This window comes from Chelonia mydas, chromosome 2 (assembly GCF_015237465.2).
Source record: "Chelonia mydas isolate rCheMyd1 chromosome 2, rCheMyd1.pri.v2, whole genome shotgun sequence".
In the NCBI taxonomy this organism is placed as follows: Eukaryota; Metazoa; Chordata; order Testudines; family Cheloniidae; genus Chelonia; species Chelonia mydas.
The window spans coordinates 250,233,920-250,254,429 of NC_057850.1; the positions used below are offsets into that span (position 1 = coordinate 250,233,920).

Sequence of the window (20,510 nt, forward strand, 5' to 3'; positions counted from 1 at the left end):
CGGCAGGAGACCTCTCTCCTGCTGACAAAGAGCGACTACATTGCACACCTTTTAGCGGCATGGCTGGAGCGGCACAGCTGTGTCACTAAAAGATGCGTAGTGTAGACATAGCCTGAGACAATGGGACAGGACAGATCCTCAGCTGGTGTAAACTGTCCTAGCCCCTTTGAAATCACTGGTGCTATGACAGTTCACACCACTTGAGGAGCTGCTTCCCAGACACGATAAAAGCTACTTTAAAAATGTATCTGAAATGAAGAAATCTCCTCTTCCTTTCCAGTGAGGGAGACTTGTGTGGTCTGAATCCATGTATTTACAACGACTAGGACACTTGATAACAGGAAGAGAAGTTAATCAGATCTCCCTTATTCCCCTCCTCAACTTTACTATGTTATTATGTTACCACTTCATGTTATTTTATTCTCTTTAATGAGCAGAAACAGATAAGCACCATGCATACCTATGGTTTATGTACTGTATTGGGATATTATGATGTTGAAAGAGTGTGTTCAAAGTGCCTATTCTTTTTCAGAGGCATCTGTGTAGGTGATCTCTTGTTATAGAGGCAATTTAAACTGAAATATATAGATAGATAAATGAATAAGTGCCATGCATATCTGTGGCACTAAATGTAATCAGCCATTTTCAATGAGAGAAATGGGGAGGGGGGTAAGCTCCCACATGCTCAGGATATCTTTCCTCCAGGTTTGTCAGATGTTAGAAATCCATCTGTGGGGTGAAATTGGGGTTAATATTAGTCATTGCAGGGGAATTATTCATTATAATTCATTATTCATCAGGGAAAAGAAAGGCGAGAAAGGCATCTGAAACTGTGAGGAATCATTCCCATTCTGACTTCGAGGTCATTTTTAAGTGGATACTATTGAGTCTTGGGAACTGGCTAGTTGTTAGACAGGATTTCAGTGGCTGTTTGTATTCTTCACTGTTTGTCTGAAGCAAAAAAGTAAATACTGCATAATCTTAGAATTTTTTTTAAAACGGCAATTTTAAAGATTAGAGCCCTTTCATGCACACACACAAGCACAGCAGTACCTTCACAAGCCAAACTGCTCAGGTGAGCAGCGTTACTACTCACATGCTTACCTGTGTGCAGGATCAGGGGAAATATTGACCCGTCATGTATGTCAAAGTGTCTAAACCGCACAGATTCTCTGGTGATAGGCGCATTGTAAAATGGGTGGGCAGTGTGGCAGATAGATGTTGAGGCTCCTTCTGTTTCTAAATCTGGGTCTAGTGGAGATATAATAATTAATGTATATTACAAAATTAAAATAATTAACAAAGAGAAGAACATCAGAAGAAACAACAAGCACAGAATAATTCTGAGCTTAATGAATCCAGTGGTTCTTAAAAGATTATCTGGGTATATTTTACTTAATCAGATCTCTACCTGCGGCATACAATAGTTTAATCTCCTATGGGCTGTAATACGTTGGTCTAATGTTGGTACTAAAGGGTAGCTAGCAGGTGCTGGGTGGTGTTGGTAGCCTGTTATATACAGGAGGTCAGATTAGATGATATGGGGGGTCTCTTCTGGCCTTAAACACTATGACTCTAAAGACATTAAAGGGATCGTACAGACTAAAAAGTCATAAAAGTCCAATACGTGTATTACAAGCTAGTGAATGTGCTCAGTGAATTTGTAGGCTGGTTTGTTAAAGAGAGATGGGCGGAGAGCTGGACTGGTCAAGTTTTGCCAGTTACACCGGTACAGCTCCAATCAATTAACTTTTCTGTGCCTCATGTCTGGATTTGTTTGGTTCAACTGTAGGCACCTCAAGGCTCAGATCTTATCTTATTACTTGTTCTGTAAAATGCCATCTCCATTTATTGGGCAAGAAATCAGCCGGATTCTGCAGTCCATTAATTGTTTCTCTTCTGCCTCTACCTAGCGTTTCTATCACAGTTCATCAGTTAAAACATGGCCTATACGGTGTGCGAAGGGCCACAGCCAGATTTAAGGAAGGCTACTGCATTCTGCTGCAGCAAAAATACTGGAGTGGGAGTCAACAGTAAAGGGGTTAGAAGTATTCATAAAATCCTTATTGAATGGTTCACTTTCTTGTTTCCCATGTCCCCATCAGGGCCCTGAGGATTGTCCCCTTCCCCTCCCTGAATTAAACCCTTGAAGCCACATGTCATAGTCCCCGGTCTTTTCTGCTTGGGGCACTGGACCAGCTCTGTTTGGACTCTAACACTGTTAGGCAGAGAGGGGTTCCTGTTGAGTCGTCTGCAGCCATCTCTTCACCTCCCCAAAGGTTTGGCACTGTGCTGATCTTTGCAGCACAGTTAATTCCTGGTAGGGAAAGGCAGGGACCAGGACTCTTGGTTACACTGGAGAGGATTCCTAACCCACACATAACTAACCTCAGGGGTTGTCCTGACTCGTAGTGAATAGTGATGGTAGCACCCAAAGCCCCGAGTTGGGATTGGGACCCTGTTGTGCTGGGTGCTGAAATGCACATGGACCCCAGGGTGAAGACCAGGCCCAAGCACAGACAAAAATAATATGTGGGGCAGCAGTTCAGGCATGCCAGCGTGTGGAGGCAGAGCTGTAGGGTGGATTTGTGCGGGGATGGGCCTTCATAAGGAACTTGAAGAGGAAGAAGGAGCACACTTGGCAAGTCGGGAGGCTGCTCCATGCAAAGAGGCAGGGATAAAGCTGAGAGTGGGAGAGGGTAATGCGGGGAGGTGAAAAGTTTGGAAGGGGTGCAAGGAATGGGAGAGAGGGGGAAGGGAGAGCAGAGATAGAGCTGAGATCGTGCGGGGCAATGAAGGCCAGGATGAGGATCTTCAACTGCTGACCTTGAATGCACAGCACTGGCAGGCAGGGCCGGCCTTACGGGTGGGCAGTGTGGCAGACTGCCCTGGGTGCTGTGGTCGGGGGGAGGGGTGCCGTGAAGGCAAGGAGCAGGGCCAGGCTGGGGTGTGAGGCTGTGGAAGGGAGCTCGGGGCAATGTAGGGGAGAGGCAGCAGATCCTGGGGGCGATGGAGGGTGGGGAGCCTGGGGAGGCAACACGGGCCAGGGGTGCCAAAATACAAGTTCTCCCAGGGCGACATTTTCCCCAAGGCCAGGCCAGCTGGCAGGCATCATTGCAAATGATGTGGGGAGCAAAGAATAATTCCACCTAACACACCGATGAAAGAGATGTAACCAAGTGTGGCTGCAGGAAAGCCACAGAGAAGTATGATGTGCTTGTAGATAACCCTGTCTCCTGTGACCGTGCAATTTCACACGATTCCCAGTTAACACCATACATAGGTCCCAACTTGCTGGAAACTCAGGCCCCATATTCACTGAAGGGCTTCTGAACCTTTCTGCAAACAAGGGCTATATTTTGAATTGGTAGCAAACCCCCAAAGCTGGGAAATTCTCCCTGCTTTTCAGCTTCACTCTGAAGCTCGGAACCATAGCCCTGTCCATGCTAGCAATAATCTAACCAGGTTTGGGGGAGAATTATTACATGGACCAGGACCCCATTGTGCTAGGCGCTGTACAAACACAGAACAAAAAGAGTCCCTGCTTCTAAGAGCTTACAATCCAAATTTAAGAGAAGTTTCAGTAATGTGGTTTTGTCACCGGAAGTGAAATATTGTTACATGAAACAGCTTTCCTAACTGATTTAGTGGTTCCACATTACTTCTCCAACAACACCGTCAGATGCACTCAACCATGTTAAGTGAGAACAGGATTCAAAACCCAGTCCCCGAGCAGCATTCAAACACTGCTCTGAAATGCAGTTTTTGAATGGCTGAAAAATTACTTATTGCAGGCAGACCCCATGCTAGTGTTTGAAAGTGGCAGTGTGGCCACAGATTCAGAGAGATCCCTGGAACGGCCTGGCAGGGGTTTAAAGTGAACATCCGCGGCTCAACAGGTAAACTTCAAAGCCCTCTCAAGACAAAATGGATCAGCGCTAACACCAGTAAAAGGATCTCTGGAGCACATTCGCTGTTGTGAAGGGAGGAGTGGAGCAGGCAGAGAAATTCTAAGTCTAAGCAAACCTGCAATGAAAAATGAGGCTAGAACCCACATTGCCGGCTTTGTGAATTAGCTTATTCCTAGCGTCACCACAAGGTGGAACTTGTTACATATTCTGTGTACTAGACGATGCAAAACTAAATGCAAACAACTGTGAAGCGGCAGAATCATAGGCCTGGAAGTCACTACTTTCCTTGGAAGCATGGGACACACTGGACAAGCCAAGGGCATTGTTGATGAGGAATTTCTTTGTTCTTCTGCCGCGGGTTCTTTTAAACTTATAGAGATATGTAAGTAACATAAGTGCTTAGCTAGAAGATGGTGTGTAGGGCCATGGAGAGCAATTCTGCACTTCTCACCAGCAGTAAATTCACTAAGAAAAATGAAATCTACCCCTAGGAAGTGTCACCTTTGGTCTCTCTTAGATTCCTTCCTCAACACAGTTTGAAAGCTCTAGTGCAGATTATGGTGTGTAGAGAATGATGGCTGATTAGAGGTGAAGTTAGGCCCCTAACACTGAGATGACCTGGGAATTACTTACAATGGCTAAGAGTGTCTGAAGTGCTGTTACATGCATCTTGACTCCAGATCTACACTGGAGTAACAGAGCACAGAATCTGGCCTCAAGGGTGGCAAAGTGATGTCTCGCCGGGCAGTCTGAATAGCTGTAATAATGTAGGTTTCAGAGTGGTAGCCGTGTTAGTTTGTATCAGCCAAAAGAAGGAGGAGTACTTGTGGCACCTTAGAGACAAACAAATTTATTTGAGCATAAGCTTTCTTGGGCTAAAGCCCACTTATACTCAAATAAATTTGTAATATTGCAGTGACCCTGCCTGACACATACTAAGAGCTGGTCTACACTGAAAACTTCCATAGCTACATATTTTAGGATTTGAACGAAAAATCCACACCCCTGAGAGACATAGTTAAACCAATCTAACCGCAGTGTAGACAGCATGAGGTCGATGGAAGAATTCTTCTGTCAACCTAGAAACTGTCTCTTGGGGAAGTGGATTAATTACAGGGGTGGGAGAATCCCCCTCACTGTTGTAGTGTCAACACTGAAGTGGTCCAGTGGCACAGCTGGAGTGTTTTCAGTGTAGACATGGCCTCTGATTAACCTTGAAAGGAACCATAGTCAAGGGAAAGGAGTGCTGTGAAAGCTGAGCGCTCCCCGTTCCCATGGTTCTCATTCCCTTTGACAAATGCTTCTCTATAGACATTGGTTTCCACAGTGATGTCTTAGGGCCAGATCCTCCTACCCTCACTCACATCAGGCCTGATTCTCAGTTTCTAGACTCCTTGGGACTGTTCTAGTGTAAAGGGGCCTTAGTGCAGCTGAGAAGTAGCTTATTCTGGGAGTGGTCCCATTGGTTTCAGTGGGGCTAGTCACAAAGAAAGATGCTACTCAGCCGGAGGAAGAGTATCTGAATCTGGCATTTAATGAATGTTGCCTGGAGGGATTTTTTCAGGAGGTAGATCTGAGTCCTCCCTTTCTCCTCAAAAAGAAAAGGAGTACTTGTGGCACCTAAGAGACTAACCAATTTATTTGAGCATGAGCTTTCGTGAGCTACAGCTCACTTCATCGGTTGCATCCGATGAAGTGAGCTGTAGCTCACGAAAGCTCATGCTCAAATAAATTGGTTAGTCTCTAAGGTGCCACAAGTACGCCTTTTCTTTTTGCGAATACAGACTAACACGGCTGTTACTCTGAAACCTGCTTTCTCCTCCTGTTTTTAGTTTCTGGAATGCACGTCTACGCTTTGCATTACATGGTTGAGGCCCCACGCAGGAGCAGATGTAACAGTTTGGCTATGGCTGCACTAGAGAGCTTACCGTGGCGCAGTTGCACTGATGCAGCTGTGCTGTTGTCAGCTCTGTGTGTGGCTGCTCTAAGCCGACGGGAGAGAGGTCTCTCGTTGGCTTAATTTACTCCAGCCCCTGCGAGTGGCAGTAGCTATGTTGGCAGGAGAAGCTCTCCCACCGACACAGTGCTGTCCACTCCAGCACTTAAATCGGCATCAGTTGTGTCACTTGGGAGGGGATGGCTAATTCACACCCTTGAACGACATAACTTCTGTTGGCTTAAGTGTAGTGTAGCTATAGCCTTAGTTCAGTGAACTATGAGTATATCCACATCCCAAGTGAAGGCGTGATTGCAGTGCAGGGAGGCATAACTACACAAGCTTTAATCTAGCTGGCAGAGGTAACAGTGGTAGTCAGGATGAGGTGGCATGGCCTTCAGTGTGAACTATCCACCCAGGACATACCCGCTGGGGATCCTGGACATGAACTTGGGTATGCATCCGATGAAGTGAGCTGTAGCTCATGAAAACTCATGCTCAAATAAATTGGTTAGTCTCTAAGGTGCCACAAGTACTCCTTTTCTTTTTGCAAATACAGACTAACACGGCTGTTACTCTGGAACTTGGGTTGCTGGCTCACACCAGGGTCTGTGCTGCCGTGTCTTCACTGTTCTCCGTGCTAGCTAGATTAAAGCTAGCACAGGAATGCCTACCTGCATTACAATTACATCCTAATTTGCCATAGATCAGGGGTAGTCAATTATTTTTTGTCAAGATCCAAATTTCTTGGTCAAGGTATAGTCAAGATCCAAACTCCAGAGAAAAATAATAAAAAAATAATAACTAATGATAATGAGTAAATAAAAAGATTTTTGGGGTCCCTTCAAAAGCGTCTGGTGGTCTGGATTTGGCCCGCCGTCCACCTATTGACTACCCCTGCTATAAGACGTATGTACTCATAGGGTTGAATTAGAATCCCGGAGCCAATTTTGAATGTGGATCTGGATTTAAATTTTGCAGCATGGTCCCTTCTTTGTATTTTGGTGTGAATAGCATATTGTTGTTTTCCCTTGTGTGAAACATAGGTTTGAGTGCAGTTCCTGAGTACCTCGCCCAATGGGCTCATTCCAGCCCCTCCTGAGAGAAGGGAAGTAGGAAACTTTTCCCACTTCACCTTTAGACATTCACATTCTTGCAATTCAAGTTCTTCGGAGATCGTATCAGGGGTTTGGGAAGGTACGAGAGGAAACGTAGCACTGCTTCTTTTCACTATTGTTCAGTACGTTTCTCCAAGGAGCAGTCGGTATCTAATGATGGAGGTGTTGTGCTCATTTTCCAAGAGACAATACAGTGAATGTTCTATTTGCACTAGGCTTATAATTCTGCAGAATAACATTATTCCTATTTTACGTACCATAATGACAGAAAATTCAGCAGACCCCAGTTTGGGGAATATTGTCAGAGTTATATTGATGCTATTGCCATTTTGTAAGGAATTCTGACATTAACAGGGCAAGCACAGGAAGTGGAGGTGAGGTTACAGTGTCATTTGAAAGATGTATTTTCCTATGTTTTCAGGTGTAGGACCTGTAATGTGTGACCTTTGCCCTCTGGGGAAAATTCCCATTGACATCAGCAGGTGTTACATAATGGGCATGTGCCATATAGGCATGATTATTCATGGTACAGGATCTTTCATCTCTTACATAAGAATGAGTGATAGCATCTTAGGTCACCAAAAGGCCTTGTGCTCTGGTTGTGTGAGCATGGGGCTAAGAGCCAAGCATTCCTGCGTTCTAATCCCAAATCAGACATGAATTTGGGCAAATCAATTAACTTTTCTGTTATTTGTATTACAGTAGTAATCAGTAATCAGACCCCCTTCAAGATCACAGGCCCATTGTGTTAGGTGCTGTACAGATGGAGAGTAGAAGGCCAGTTCCTGCCCCCAAAAGCTCAAAAATCGATCTGCTTCCTGTAAAATAATAGTGCTCCCTTGCCTGCCTTTAATAGGAGTGTGGTGGAGAGTAATTAGTATATTTGGAAAATGCTTTGAAGCTGTGACTGTATGTATAATTATTGTTATACATATATATACTCCTTTTCATTCCAAAGAATCCCTAGATTGTTTCCTTTTTACTGTCCCTAGGATCTCCACCTTTCTCTCCATCCAAAGTGCCCACTTCCTTGGCATCTAAGGCCCAGATCCTCAAAGGTATTTAGGCACCTAACTCCCTTTGAAATAAGGCACCTAGGCCTGAGGATCTGGGCCTAAGTACTTCGCTAACTTTGGCACAAGATTCTGCCATCCTTACAATGAGTAGTGCCTTACTGCATGAGTAACCCTACTGAAATCAGTGGGACTGCTCACTAAGGCCCTGATCCTGCAAACACTTATGTACAGGGAAAACTGTAGTCATACGAGTAATCTCAAATGATTTCAATGAGATTGCTCATATCGGTAAAGTTGCATGGTTGAGGAAGCATTTAGAGGACTGGCATCCAAGAAGGTACTATCCAGTGTGAGTAAGGGTAGGAGAATCTGGCCTGTAACATATACACGCTGAAGTGCAGCCAGCTCTGGAATGTAACATGATATCCTGTAACACATATTGTGATTAGGTAATTCTGTATAACACATAATATCATCCTCTCACCATCAGGAAGATATGTGCATCGTTTGTAAAATATGTCACCTTTATGTAACCCCAAACTCCAAAGAAATAAAGATCTGTTGTTTCCCAAAGCAAGGCTTTCTGGCCCAAAGCCTTCACCTTTGTTTTAAAACCAAATAGAGTTTCCTGTCTCCAAAGCCCCAAAGTAAAATCTAGCTTGCACATTGCTGTGTTTGTGATCCGCCTAACCTGGGTAAATGCCCATACTGCTCCAGAAGGTTTGTCCAACTTCAGTGAAGGGGGACAGGTCTTTACCTGATCTTCAAGATTGTTCTGAGTAGATCTTGCACTTGAGCAACCCGCATTGTTTAAAAATGAATTAGTACTGGCAAGAACAGTAAGCAGAGATGTTCTGTGTGCTCCAAGGTGGAACCCTAGGGGAGTGACACTAGCTGCTGCCAGGTCAGAAAGACATGTTAAAGGAAGCAAACTGCCAGCGTTGCCAGGTGCTTGACGCTATGCTATGGTGCTTTGTTTTTCTGTTTAATTAGGCTGGTATCCAGTGCCATGCTGTGTGAATTCCAAGTGCTGTTTAGAGCCCAGTCTGGCAGTCCATAGATATTATAAGACCTATTAGATCATCCAGTCCATCTCCAGCCAAGGTAGGATTGCTCCCTAGAGTCCATAACTCCCAATGGGAGCCTTGCCAGAGAACACTCTGCAGGGGCAGGCCCTTACACATCTGTGAAGAAGTCAACCCCCCCGCCCCCCCCCCAGTGATTTACTTATAAGTGAGAAATTTCCCTCTCTAACCTGTCTACTCCCTGGTTAAAATGGTCTGTAACTTCCTAGCCAGAGAATGCATTTCCCCTATCCTCTAGTTATTTGTCTGTGGTTTGCAATCACATTGGCTAAATATGACAACATCTTGTTTGTTTACTGCAGTTCCAAGATCCATCAGTGGCTCACACTGATCCTTGAGGCATTTCACTATTAAACTCTGCAGAGGGCAGTGGCAAATTATTCTGATCATGTCCTTGGGTTTGATCAAAGGAACTAGATTCTCAGTGCTGACGCATGAGTTTTGATTTATGGTTTCCATGAAAGGTGTAGTGAGGATGGACAGAGTGTAGTGGCACTAGATAAAGTGCCCCCCCCACCCCTCCGCATACTAAAGAAACTCTCTTTTCTCTGCCACTTGGAGTTTTGATCTAAAAACCAATGACTAGCTTAGACTCCTTATGGAGAGACTAAAACCAGGGTTAGAAATAAATAGTAGCTTACTCTTATCACCGCTAGATTTCAAAGCCTGATAGAAAGGAGGTCAGTAGCATTGCCCTCACTTTACAATTGGGGGAAGTGAAGATGCAGAGAGGTGAAGTAACTTCCCCAAAGTTACCCAGCAGGACAGTGACAGAACCCAGCTCTCCTGAGTCCCAGTCAGTTCTCTGTCCACTAGGCAGCACTGCTCCTCTCCTTGTTACCCACACAAGGAGCTGCGCATGGGGCAGGAACTGTAGGAAATTTTAGGGAAACAAGGCTAGTGTGGCGAAGGCCTCACCTCTAAAAGTGGCAGCCAGGATTTAGAAAAGAAAGATGCTCTGCTCTTTTGGAGCTTGTCTTATGACTTATATTTCAGTAGTCTTTAGAGGCCCCAGCTAGATCATGGCTCCATTGTGCTGGGCCAGGGGCCCCCAACATGGTGCCTGCGGGTGCAATGGTGCCTGCCGAGGCAGTTGTGTGCACCCGCAGGACACCGCGGTGCCGAAATGCGGCCGCCGAGCACGGCTGCCGTACAGCCGCCCACCGAAATGTTTCTCGGAGGCATTTCAGCGGCGGGGTGTCTTCTGGCAATAGGAATATGCTATTCCCACAGAAAGGTTGGAGACCACTGTGCTAGTGACCCAAAGAACTCCCAGTACAAGTAGATAAGACAGACAAAGGGCGGGAGAAGGGAAATATTATCCCAGTTTTGCAGATGGGGAACGGAGCCACAGAGTAAGTGACTTGCCTGGGGTCACACAGGAAATCTTTGGCAGAACTGGGACCTGGACCCAGATGCCCAGTCCAGTGCATTAACCACAACGGATACAAACGCAGGGGTGCCGGGGGTAGGGTAGCACCCTCTGGCTTGAAGTGCTTTCCATCCTATGCAGGGCTTACAGTTTTGTTCAGTGGTTCTCAGCACCCCGCTATCCGGTGCCACGGCACAAAATGCCCAGTTCACGAGCGCCCTGGGGCTCTCTTACCCCTATTTTCCCGCGCTGAAGGATGTGCTTTAGCCCCTCTTCACCCACAGGGGCTGCTAGCCTACAACCAGCCGCGCTGTCGACGTTGTCAGGCTGGCTCCAAACCATCCTTTGCGGCCAGTGCCTCTCTGAGCCCGCTGAGCCGAGCAGCGGCGGGGGGTGGGGGGGGGGCATCTGGGAATTTTATTCCCCCTGGCGGTGACGCGCAAAGAGTTTAATTGCGGGGCGACTTGGCCCTTCGCCACCCCGGGAGCTGCTGTAACTTCTCCTCCAATCTCTGCTGCCTGCCAGCAAGCCGGGAGGAGAGACATCCCAGCGCCACACCCACAGCCTGCCTCCTCCCTCTCCTGCCGCTGTTGCTTCCTGAAGCTTGGGACGTTGTTTAATAACAATCTGTGGGGCGGCTGTGGGGGGGGACTTGGATGATCAGAGCAGGACGAGGGCGGCTGACTGCTCCCCAGTCCGCTCCAGCAGCCCCGTGCCTCCCCCTGAAACCCAGGCTGGACCATGCAGTGCTTCTGGAGACAGCCCAAACAGAGCAAATCCCAGGACAGCGTCTCGCAGGAGCAGAGCAAGAGAGTGGCAAGGCAGAACGGCATCCGGCTGGGTAAGGGACGAGTGAGAGCCAATTGCTCGCTGCTGGTTTCCTGGCGGCCGGTCTAAATCTAGTCTTGGGCACTCTCCTCCTAGCGGTGGCAGGGGCACTGGTCTCGACCCCACCCAAAAGTAAGCCCCCGAAGCTAATTTTAAACTCCGGAGGTTTCTTTTCGCTAACCACCGGCCTCCAGATGTGCAAGCTGGTTGGTTTCAGGCATGGAGGAAGATTGGATCTTTTGGGCAAAGAGGCCATTTCGAAATCACTTCTTGTTGCCCTTATGCTGAAATATAACTGAGCTGCTGATGGCTGTACGGTGGATGTATAGGGCACAGTGATTTTCCACTCTGGTTTTAGTACTTATCAGGACTACATTATTAATTATTATTATTTTCTTATTATTTATTATTATTACTGGGGACTCTAAAGTTGCATTCAAGGGTCTGAATTAGATTGATTACAAAAAACCCGAGGAAATTCAGAGGAAGTTTCCTAACCTCTGCATTATTCACCGATCACTGATTAATGTTGTGTGAATTTACACCAGGGATGATTTTGGTCTTAGCGTCTTTCCTCTCAGCAGATATACCCTGGCTACAAGGGTGCTGGTGGAAGTTGGAGGAGTTTCAGACTTTACTGCAGCATTGCTCTGAATTTTATCCAAAAGACCTGTTTGCTTTTTTAAACTAACACCATTAGATCTCAGCTACAGCAGATAGTAGACACAGGGTGTGGGTGTGTTACAGTAGTTGAAATTTAAAATAGTGTCAAAGCATATAAATCTTACTCATCTGTAGACGATATGGAGATGCCTATTGTTACAGTCTCATGTACACATCTCATGAGTGCCTCTGTCTTCTGGGTCTCTATTTCAGCGCCATCACTGAAATTTTCACTGTAAGGTTGGGACCGATCATGTGTTGGGGTTATAAAGGGTGTCATTTTTAGGGTCTTTAAATTGTAATCCTTCCTGGTCAGGGACTTTGTTTGTGAAGGCTCATCTACTCTGTAGTATTGTATGTTGTCGGGGGACTATTTTACCATTATTAAATATGACACATTTCACTCTAAATATTGTACATTAAATAGCCCAGGATTATGTGGTTGCTATTTACTGGGGAGAGGGGAATAGAATCACGGGGTTGGAAGGGACCTCAGGAAGTCATCTAGTCCAACCCCCTGCTCAAAGCAGGACCAATCCCCAACTATATCGGAAGGTGGCTGCCTTTCTGAAACCATATTTAGGGAGATTTAAAAAGTTTTCTTTTGACCCATACAAAGATATGTGGATAATTTGAGGGTCAAAATATATTTTGTATAATGCAGAGGCCGCTAACTAAGTAAGGCCCCAGTCCTGCAGCCTAATCTTTGCAGGGTTAGGACCTAAGGTGGAAATCGACCAGTGTGGAGGGCTTGGTAAAGGCCCTCAATGCGAAGTATGCCTACTATTTTCCCAATTTAAGTTCTGTTATTATCATATAACTGGAAAGAAATGTCCTTAGCATACTCTGTAGTGTTCGCAGGATCTTTAAATAACGTGGTAATAAAACTGGTGTGTATTGTCACTGTGGTTTCTTTCATGCAAAAACTTCTGAAGACACAGTGGATGGATCTCCCATTGATGCAGAAAGTAGATATTCAAAGCAAATCCCATTAGCTCCAAACAGGATATTAGACAAGAAAATCTTGTCAATGGGAAAATCAAGTCTGAGATTAAGAGCCTGCTAAGAAAAGATTTGTTTATAGAAAGTAGTTCAAATAAATGCCTAGGAGTGCTGTCCCATTGGCATTGCTGTCTCTCTCTGGTATTTATCTGGGATCTATTACCATAATATCTGAGGACCTCACAGTTTCTGATGTATTTATCTTTGTGGCATCCCTGTGGGGTAGGGAGGGACTGTTATTCCCATTTTACAGAGGGGGCACTGAGGCACAGAAGAGTGACGTGACTTGCCTAAGCAGGGGTGCTGGAACAGTTTGTATAGTGGGGTGCTGAGAACCATTGAACCAAACTGTAAACCCTGTATATGATGGAAATCATGTCAAGCCCGGGGATACCAGAGCACCCCCAGCTCCAGCACCTATGTACCTAAGGTTACATAGGAAGTCTGTGATGGAAGAGGGACTCAAACGTAGGTCTCCTAACGCCTAGGCTAGGGCCCTAACCACTGGACCATCCTTCTTCTGGAGAGCAAAACCCACAGTTATCCCCAGAGCAGTTATACCGCAGACAGTGCCCGCTCATCTATACCAGTGTGCTTCCACACTTTGGAAAGAGGGTAGCTCATTCTGGACTTTGTGTCGCTATTGATATGGCTGAGATTTGAACAACTATTCTCTAGCCAAAAGGACCTGTGTCAATATAGAATCATAAAAGCGTAGGACTGGAAGGGACCTTGAGAGGTCTTCTAGCCAGTCCCCTGCACTCAAGACCAGAGTAAACGTTATCAGTCATTCTAGACCATCCCTGACAGGTGTTTGTTTAACCTGCTCTTAAAAACCTCCAGTGATGGAGATTCCACAATCTCACTAGGCAATTTATTCCAGTGCTTAACCACCCTGACAGGAAGTTTTTCCTAATGTCCAACCTCTAAGCCTCCCTTGCTGCAATTTAAGCCCATTGCTTCTTGTCCTATCATCAGAGATTAACAAGAATAAGTTTTGTCCCTCCTCCTTGTAACAACCTTTTATGTACTTGAAAACTGTTATGTCCCGTCTGGACTCTCCAGACTAAACAAACCCAATTTTTCCAATCTTCCCTCATAGGTCATGTCTTCTAGACCTTTAATCATTTTTGTTGCTCCTCTCTGGACTTTCTCCAATTTGTCATATCTTTCCTGAAATGTGGCTCCCAGAACTGGACGCAATATTCTAGTTGAGGCCTAATCAGCGCAGAGTAGAGGAGAAGAATTACTTCTTGGGTTTTGCTTACAACACTCCTGCTAATACATCCTAAAATGATGTTTGCTTTTTTGTGTGCAAGTGTTACGCTGTTGACTCATATTTAGCTTGTGATACACTATGACCCCCAGATCCCTTTCTGCAGTACTCCTTCCTATACCAGCCTCCAGTGCCCATGGGGGGCAGGAGAAGGGAGCTAGTCACACCCCTCTATCAGCTTCCCCTTTCTTTCCTGAAGTTCTCAGCCTTGCCGTTTCCCTGTCCACTGGTCCTGCCCTCTCTGCTCTCATTTCCTCCTAGCTTCCCTTCCTCCTTGCTCTCTCCCATCCTGTTCCTTGCAGACTCTTTCCCTGGAACCTCCCTCTGCCCAGGTCATCCAAGGTGACTGCTTTCTTGGTTCAGATTCCTCCTAAAGTCCATATGTCTTCTGCCCAGCCTCTCAGTGTTAGTTGGAAGAGCTGTGATGCGCCTACTAGCAAACCATGCAGGGCTCTGTAGCCTCTCTCTGGCCACCCAGGTCATGTGTGTCTGTAGTGACTTGCGTCCTCACATGCAATTTGGTGTTCCGTGATCCTGCTGGAAGCAGCGGGAGTATTCGCTAGGCTGTCGGATCAGGCCCTTAGTCTTCAAGCTCCTTGGGACAGGGATCATGTCTTCCACTGGGTTTTGTACAGCGCCAAGCATATTGTCAGCACTTGACATTATTTTCCCATTGATGCCCGTGTTTAATGTATTGTGGCAGCAGGATGTAAAGGTTGTGCATAACACAGTGCATGTGTGTAATGGAACATGTTACAGTTAATGGGTGTTACTCACTACACATTCATGTACGGATCAGTTCCTTCCATGCTCAGATCTGCCTTATCTTCTCCACTGTGTGAAATCCCGTCCCACCCATTTCATAGTGACAGGGGCAGCAGTGGGGCTGGAAGCAGGGCCCAGAGCCGTGCTGGGGTGGAGGCACAATACCTCCACCTGGCTGAAGCTGGGCTTCCGTAGATTCGCCCCGGAGCTGCATGAATCTCATCCATCTGCGAGCCTGGGGGATCTCGGCAATTGCTGGTTCCATGAGTAGAGTGAACCCTACCCAGGAATGATTTGAGGGGAAAGGCTCATGTTCTCCCCCAAACCCAGAACTTTCCTGTGGGAGTTTCCTAGAAGAAGAAGTGATCAGCAGGTATCCTAGAAATTAGTTTCCCATGAAAAAATGCAGAATTTGCTTTTTTACAGAAAATCTTCAGTTTTTACATTTTGTGAAAAAAATAAAAACACCTATTAACTATGAACTAAATTTTACCGAAAGTACCAGTGACGCTTATTCAGTGCGTGCAGCCTCCTCCACTGGTGGTTGAATGGCTTTAAATTTACAGTGGAACCCCATTTATCTGATTTAATTGGGACCGGAGCCAGATCGGATAATCAAAAATTGGGATGATCAGGAGAACTGGCAAAGAGCTTTCTATCCCTTATTTTAAGATGGGAGGGGGGCTCAAGCGGTCATTCCCTTGCCGTGCTGACAGCTGGAGCCCACTCACCTGGGGCTGACCACCTGAGTCCTGCCACTGTCAGACTGATGGTTCTGTTAATGGAGAACTTGGATAAATGAGGTTCAACTGAATATCAATAAAACATTGTGTTCAGCTGATACCTGTATATATCGTGGCCTGGGAAATTCTTAAAAGTTCAGCGTTTCATTTTAATCACAGAAAAATGCTGATTTTTATGGTTTTTTTTATCACGGTGATCCCTGGTGATCAGGTTCTAGTTTAATTAACTTTGATCACCACCCAGTGAGAGAAAGCTTAGAGGCCCAGGGGTGCTCTCAGACAGAGAGGTGTGTAACAAATGTAATATCCAAGGCAGTGCTGGGGAAAGAGAGACCTCGATAACCTTGCCAGGATCTCCATCTCACTTCTCATCTCCTGTAATACCCTTTGCCTCTGACTCCTTGAGCCAGCCTGAGGATCTAGGCCTACTTCTCGGCTTCTTTAAAGTAATCTAGTGCTGGTGAAATGTATTACAAGGAAAACGCCTGGAGAGTGTTGCCCTGTGGAAAGACAGCAGACTTCAGGCAACATGGCAGAGGTGGATGGAGGAAGCGTTCAGGTGCTGTGCCCTGGGGGAGATCCCCGAGCAATGACTTGGTGGGATCCAGGAGAGATTAAGGCCCAGGGCTCCTGGATTGTGTTCCCACTTTGCTATAAACTCCCAGGGTGATATTGGACAAGTTGCGCGTTAACGTCTCAAGGCCTGAGTTTCTGTGTAAAGTGGCTATGATAATACTCACTCATTTCACAGAGTGTGGTGAGGTTAGTTACTTAATGTTTGTAAGGTGTTGTGCAAGCCTTGCTAGGAAGGTACTTGAAATCCCAAAATCCAGAGTTATTTTTACCGAGATTTCGGGCTGTGCTTAGCAACCTAAAATGTTACCTTTGGTCTGATCCACTACAGCACAGTCTTTCTGCCTCTTCTCTAGCCTACGAGCATACGCCGGTGCAGTTGTCCGCATGCTCCTGGCCCTGCTGTTGTTGTTGTTATTATATATTATTTGTATTACCATGACACGTACGAGTCCCAGTGCTGGACCAGGGCGCCCCTGTGCTAGTAGCTCTACAAACACAGAACAAAAAAGACAGCTGTCTCAAGCTGGCCACACCAGTTTTGGGGGCTGGCTCATAAACTCTGAATGTTTGGGGTTGGCAACACTGACTCAGGTGATCAGCTGTTCCTCCCCCTATCACCAGCTCAGCCTGTAGCTTAAAGACACATTTCAGCTCTAAGTATGATGCTGTTATACCTCCTTCAGTCATAGCTAAGCCTAGTTAGGTTTCCTGTCTGACCCGTCAGGTGTTTGCTGTTGATGTGTCACAGGAGGTTCTTAGGTGCAGACAAACTGTGTACTAATCAGCTGTGGATTTTCATGCCTGAAATGGTGCTTAAGTAGCCTGTTACCAGCCCCTTCCAGATGGTAGCGGCTCACATCAGCTGTATGTTTAAAGCAGGAATGAAATTAATGACACAGTGGAAATCTGCACAATAATCACATTACTATCCCCTAGCCCAGCTCAAATTCCTTTTATCTGTTATGAATCACACTGCAGGAATGACCTTTATGCTGCATTATGTAACACTGGGAAGTGTCCTAGGGAACTGAATTATCCTGATGACTGTGAATACCAATGTGTGCTGCTTAATCAGGAAGATGATGGCAAAAATTCCACTTAATGGGGTGCATTTTACTAGTGCCAAGGAGTCAGGTGGTGTTTAACCAGCTCTGGAATGTGGCTTTTTATATAGGGCAAGAGGTGTGCATGATAACTCAAAACTGACACATACTGTGTCTGGAGAAGTAAGACGTTATTGTCATCATCTCCCATTCCTATGTTCTTCCCAGCACATGCTCCATATTGTTCATTATAATGTTCTGCCATCTGGTTTCCCCCAAAGGAAATAGCTTAGTGGTCAAAGCATTAAGTTGAGAATTTCTACTGTCTCCGGAACCCCAGGTTCAGATTATTATGACTTTCATTTACAATGTTCACTAGGTGTCCCAACCACAATCGGGGCTCCACTGTGCTAGGCACTGCACAAACAAAGACAGAGTGTTTCCTGCTCAATCTTCATATGAATGTGGCTGTCCATTACTATAATATCTCAATATGTCATAGTCTTCATTGTACAGTAGAAGTAGGGCTGTAAAGCGATTAAAAAAGTTAATTGCGATTGATTGCACTGTTAAACAATAATAGAATGCTATTTATATAAATATTTTTGATGTTTTCCACATTTTCCAATATATTGATTTCAATTACAACACAGAATACAAAGTGTACAGTGCTCACTTTATATTTTTTAATATTTTCACTGTAAAAATAAAATAGTATTTTTCAATTCTCTTAATACTGTAGTGCAATCTCTTTACCATGCAAGTTGAACTTACAAACGTAGAACTATGTATAAAAAATAACTGCATTCAAAAATAAAAAAAAATGTAAAACTTTAGAGCCTACAAGTCCACTCAGTCGTACTTCTTCTTCAGCCAGTCGCTCAGACAAACAAGTTTGTTTACATTTGCAGGAGATAATGCTGCCTCTTATTATTTATAATGTCACCTGGAAAGAGAGCAGACGTTCGCATGGTACTGTTGTAGCTAGCGTTGCAAGATATTTACATGCCAGATGGGTTAAAGATTGATATGTCCCTCAAGCTTCAGCCACCATTCCAGAGGACATGCGTCCATGCTGATGATGGGTTCTGCTCAATAACGATCCAAAGCAGTGCAGACCAGTGCATGTTAATTTTCATCATCGGAGTCAGATGCCACCAGCAGAAGGTTGATTTTCTTTTTGATGGTTCGGGTTCTGTAGTTTCCACATCGGAGTGTTGCTCTTTTAAGACTTCTGAAAGCATACTCCACACCCTGTCCCGATCAGATTTTGGAAGGCACTTCAGATTCTTAAATCTTGGGTTGAGTGCTGTAGCTATCTTTAGAAATCTTACATTGGTACCTTCTTTGCGTTTTGTGAAATCTGCAATGAAAATGTTCTTAAAACGAACAACATGCTGGGTCATCATCCAAGATGGCTATAACATGAAATACATGGCAGAATGCGGGTAAAACACAGAGCAGGGGACATACAATTCTCCCCCAAGGAGTTCAGGCTCTAAAGTTTAAAAATTTTTTTTCTGAGTGCAGTTATGTAACAAAACAAAACAAAAATCTACATTTGTAAGTTGTGCTTTCATGATAAAGAGATTGCCGTATGGTACTTGTATGAGGTAAACTGAAAAATACTATTTATTTTGTCATTTTTACAGTGCAAATAATTGTAATAAAAATAATATAAAGTGAGCACTGTATACTCTGTATTCTGTGTTGTAATTGAAATCAATATAGCTGAAAATGTAGAAAACATCCAAAATATTTAATAAATTTCAATCGGTGTTCTATTGTTTAACAGTGCGATTAAAACTGTGTTTAATCGTGATTAATTTTTTTAATCATGATTAATTTTTTTGAGTTAAATCGCATGAATTAACTGTGATGAATCGACAGCCTTAAGTAGAACCTCAGAGTTACAAACAGTTCGGGAGTGGAGGTTGTTCGTAATTCTGAAGTGTTCGTAACTGAACAAAGCGTTATGGTTGTTCTTTCAAAAGTTTATAACTGAACATTGACTTAATATAGCTTTGAAACTTTACTATGCAGAAGAAAAATGCTGCTTTTAGTCATCTTAATGTAAATGAAACAAGCACAGAAACAGTTTCCTACCTTGTTAAATCTTTTTTTTTTTTTAAACCTTTCCCCCTTTTTTTTTAGTAGTTTACGTTTAACGCAGTACCGTACTGTATTTTTATTTTTTTATTTTTTTGGTTTCTGCTCCTGCCTGATTGAGGATTTGCAGTTCAAAATGAAGTGTGTGGTTGACCTGTCAGTTTGTAACTCTGAGGTTCTACTGTATTGATTTTCACACCACCACATGAGGGACAACAATGCTATCATCCCCATTGCATAGCAGGGGAGTTGAGGCGCAGAGAGATTAAGTGAGTTGCCCAAGTTCACACAGGAAGAGTGGCAGAGTGGCGTTTTGAACATAAATCTCCAGAGTCTCAGGTCTGTGCCTGAACCACAAGACCCTACTTCCGCTTCTATACTAGTGGATCCCAGTACCTCCCCTGTTTGGTTGCTAATCACTGGCTTTTTAAGATCTAAACTGCATTAACACAGCTCTTATGAAGAGCATAATTTGTGTATCACGGGGTTTACTATATGGTGATCTTTTGGACAAGACCATAAAAGCAAGGGTCCAGTCTCTCTGTCTGGGAAAGAAAAAAAGATCCTGGAGATTTTTGTTTTGTAAGGGAGGAGTTTGCCCCAGTGTTTGGCAAAATTCTCTCTCCCTCTACATTGTGCTAATTACCCTCTGGTGTCCAGCCCAGAGCTGGCTGCATTTCATTGGTGTATGTATATGACTGGGGGACTCTGCTGGATGGAAAGGTCTGTATAAATAGACACTAATTATTATACTAATGCTAATGCTCTTCTGTGCAGGCCTGCAAGATGACAAGGATCTGTTATTCCTCCTCAAGGGGAGCCAGCTGCTGAAAGTGAAGTCCAGCTCTTGGAGAAAGGAGAGGTTTTACAAGCTCCAGGAAGACTGCAAAACCATATGGCAGGAATCCAAAAAGATGTTGAGGTCTCCGGAATCACAGCTCTGTAAGTGACCGTCCCCTTATCCTAGGGGCAGCATAATGTCCAGCGGTACGGTGTCTGGAGAGGTGATTGGTTGGGAGTGTAGGCCCAGGAGACAGGAAAGTAAAAGCAGGAAGTAGGCATTCCAC

General features: G+C 44.9%; 1 protein-coding gene across 1 annotated transcript in view; it reads left to right on the forward strand.

Annotated features, from left to right (window-relative positions):
* Window positions 1-10,787: 10,787 nt before the first annotated feature.
* PLCD1 (phospholipase C delta 1) overlaps window positions 10,788-20,510 on the forward strand; it is an 80,538-nt gene continuing 70,815 nt past the window's right edge. The window contains exons 1-2 of the mRNA XM_037891175.2: window positions 10,788-11,279; window positions 20,221-20,385. Of these exons, the coding sequence (XP_037747103.1) occupies window positions 11,180-11,279; window positions 20,221-20,385 (265 nt within the window). The 5' untranslated portion in view covers window positions 10,788-11,179. The remainder of the gene's footprint in view (window positions 11,280-20,220; window positions 20,386-20,510) is intronic.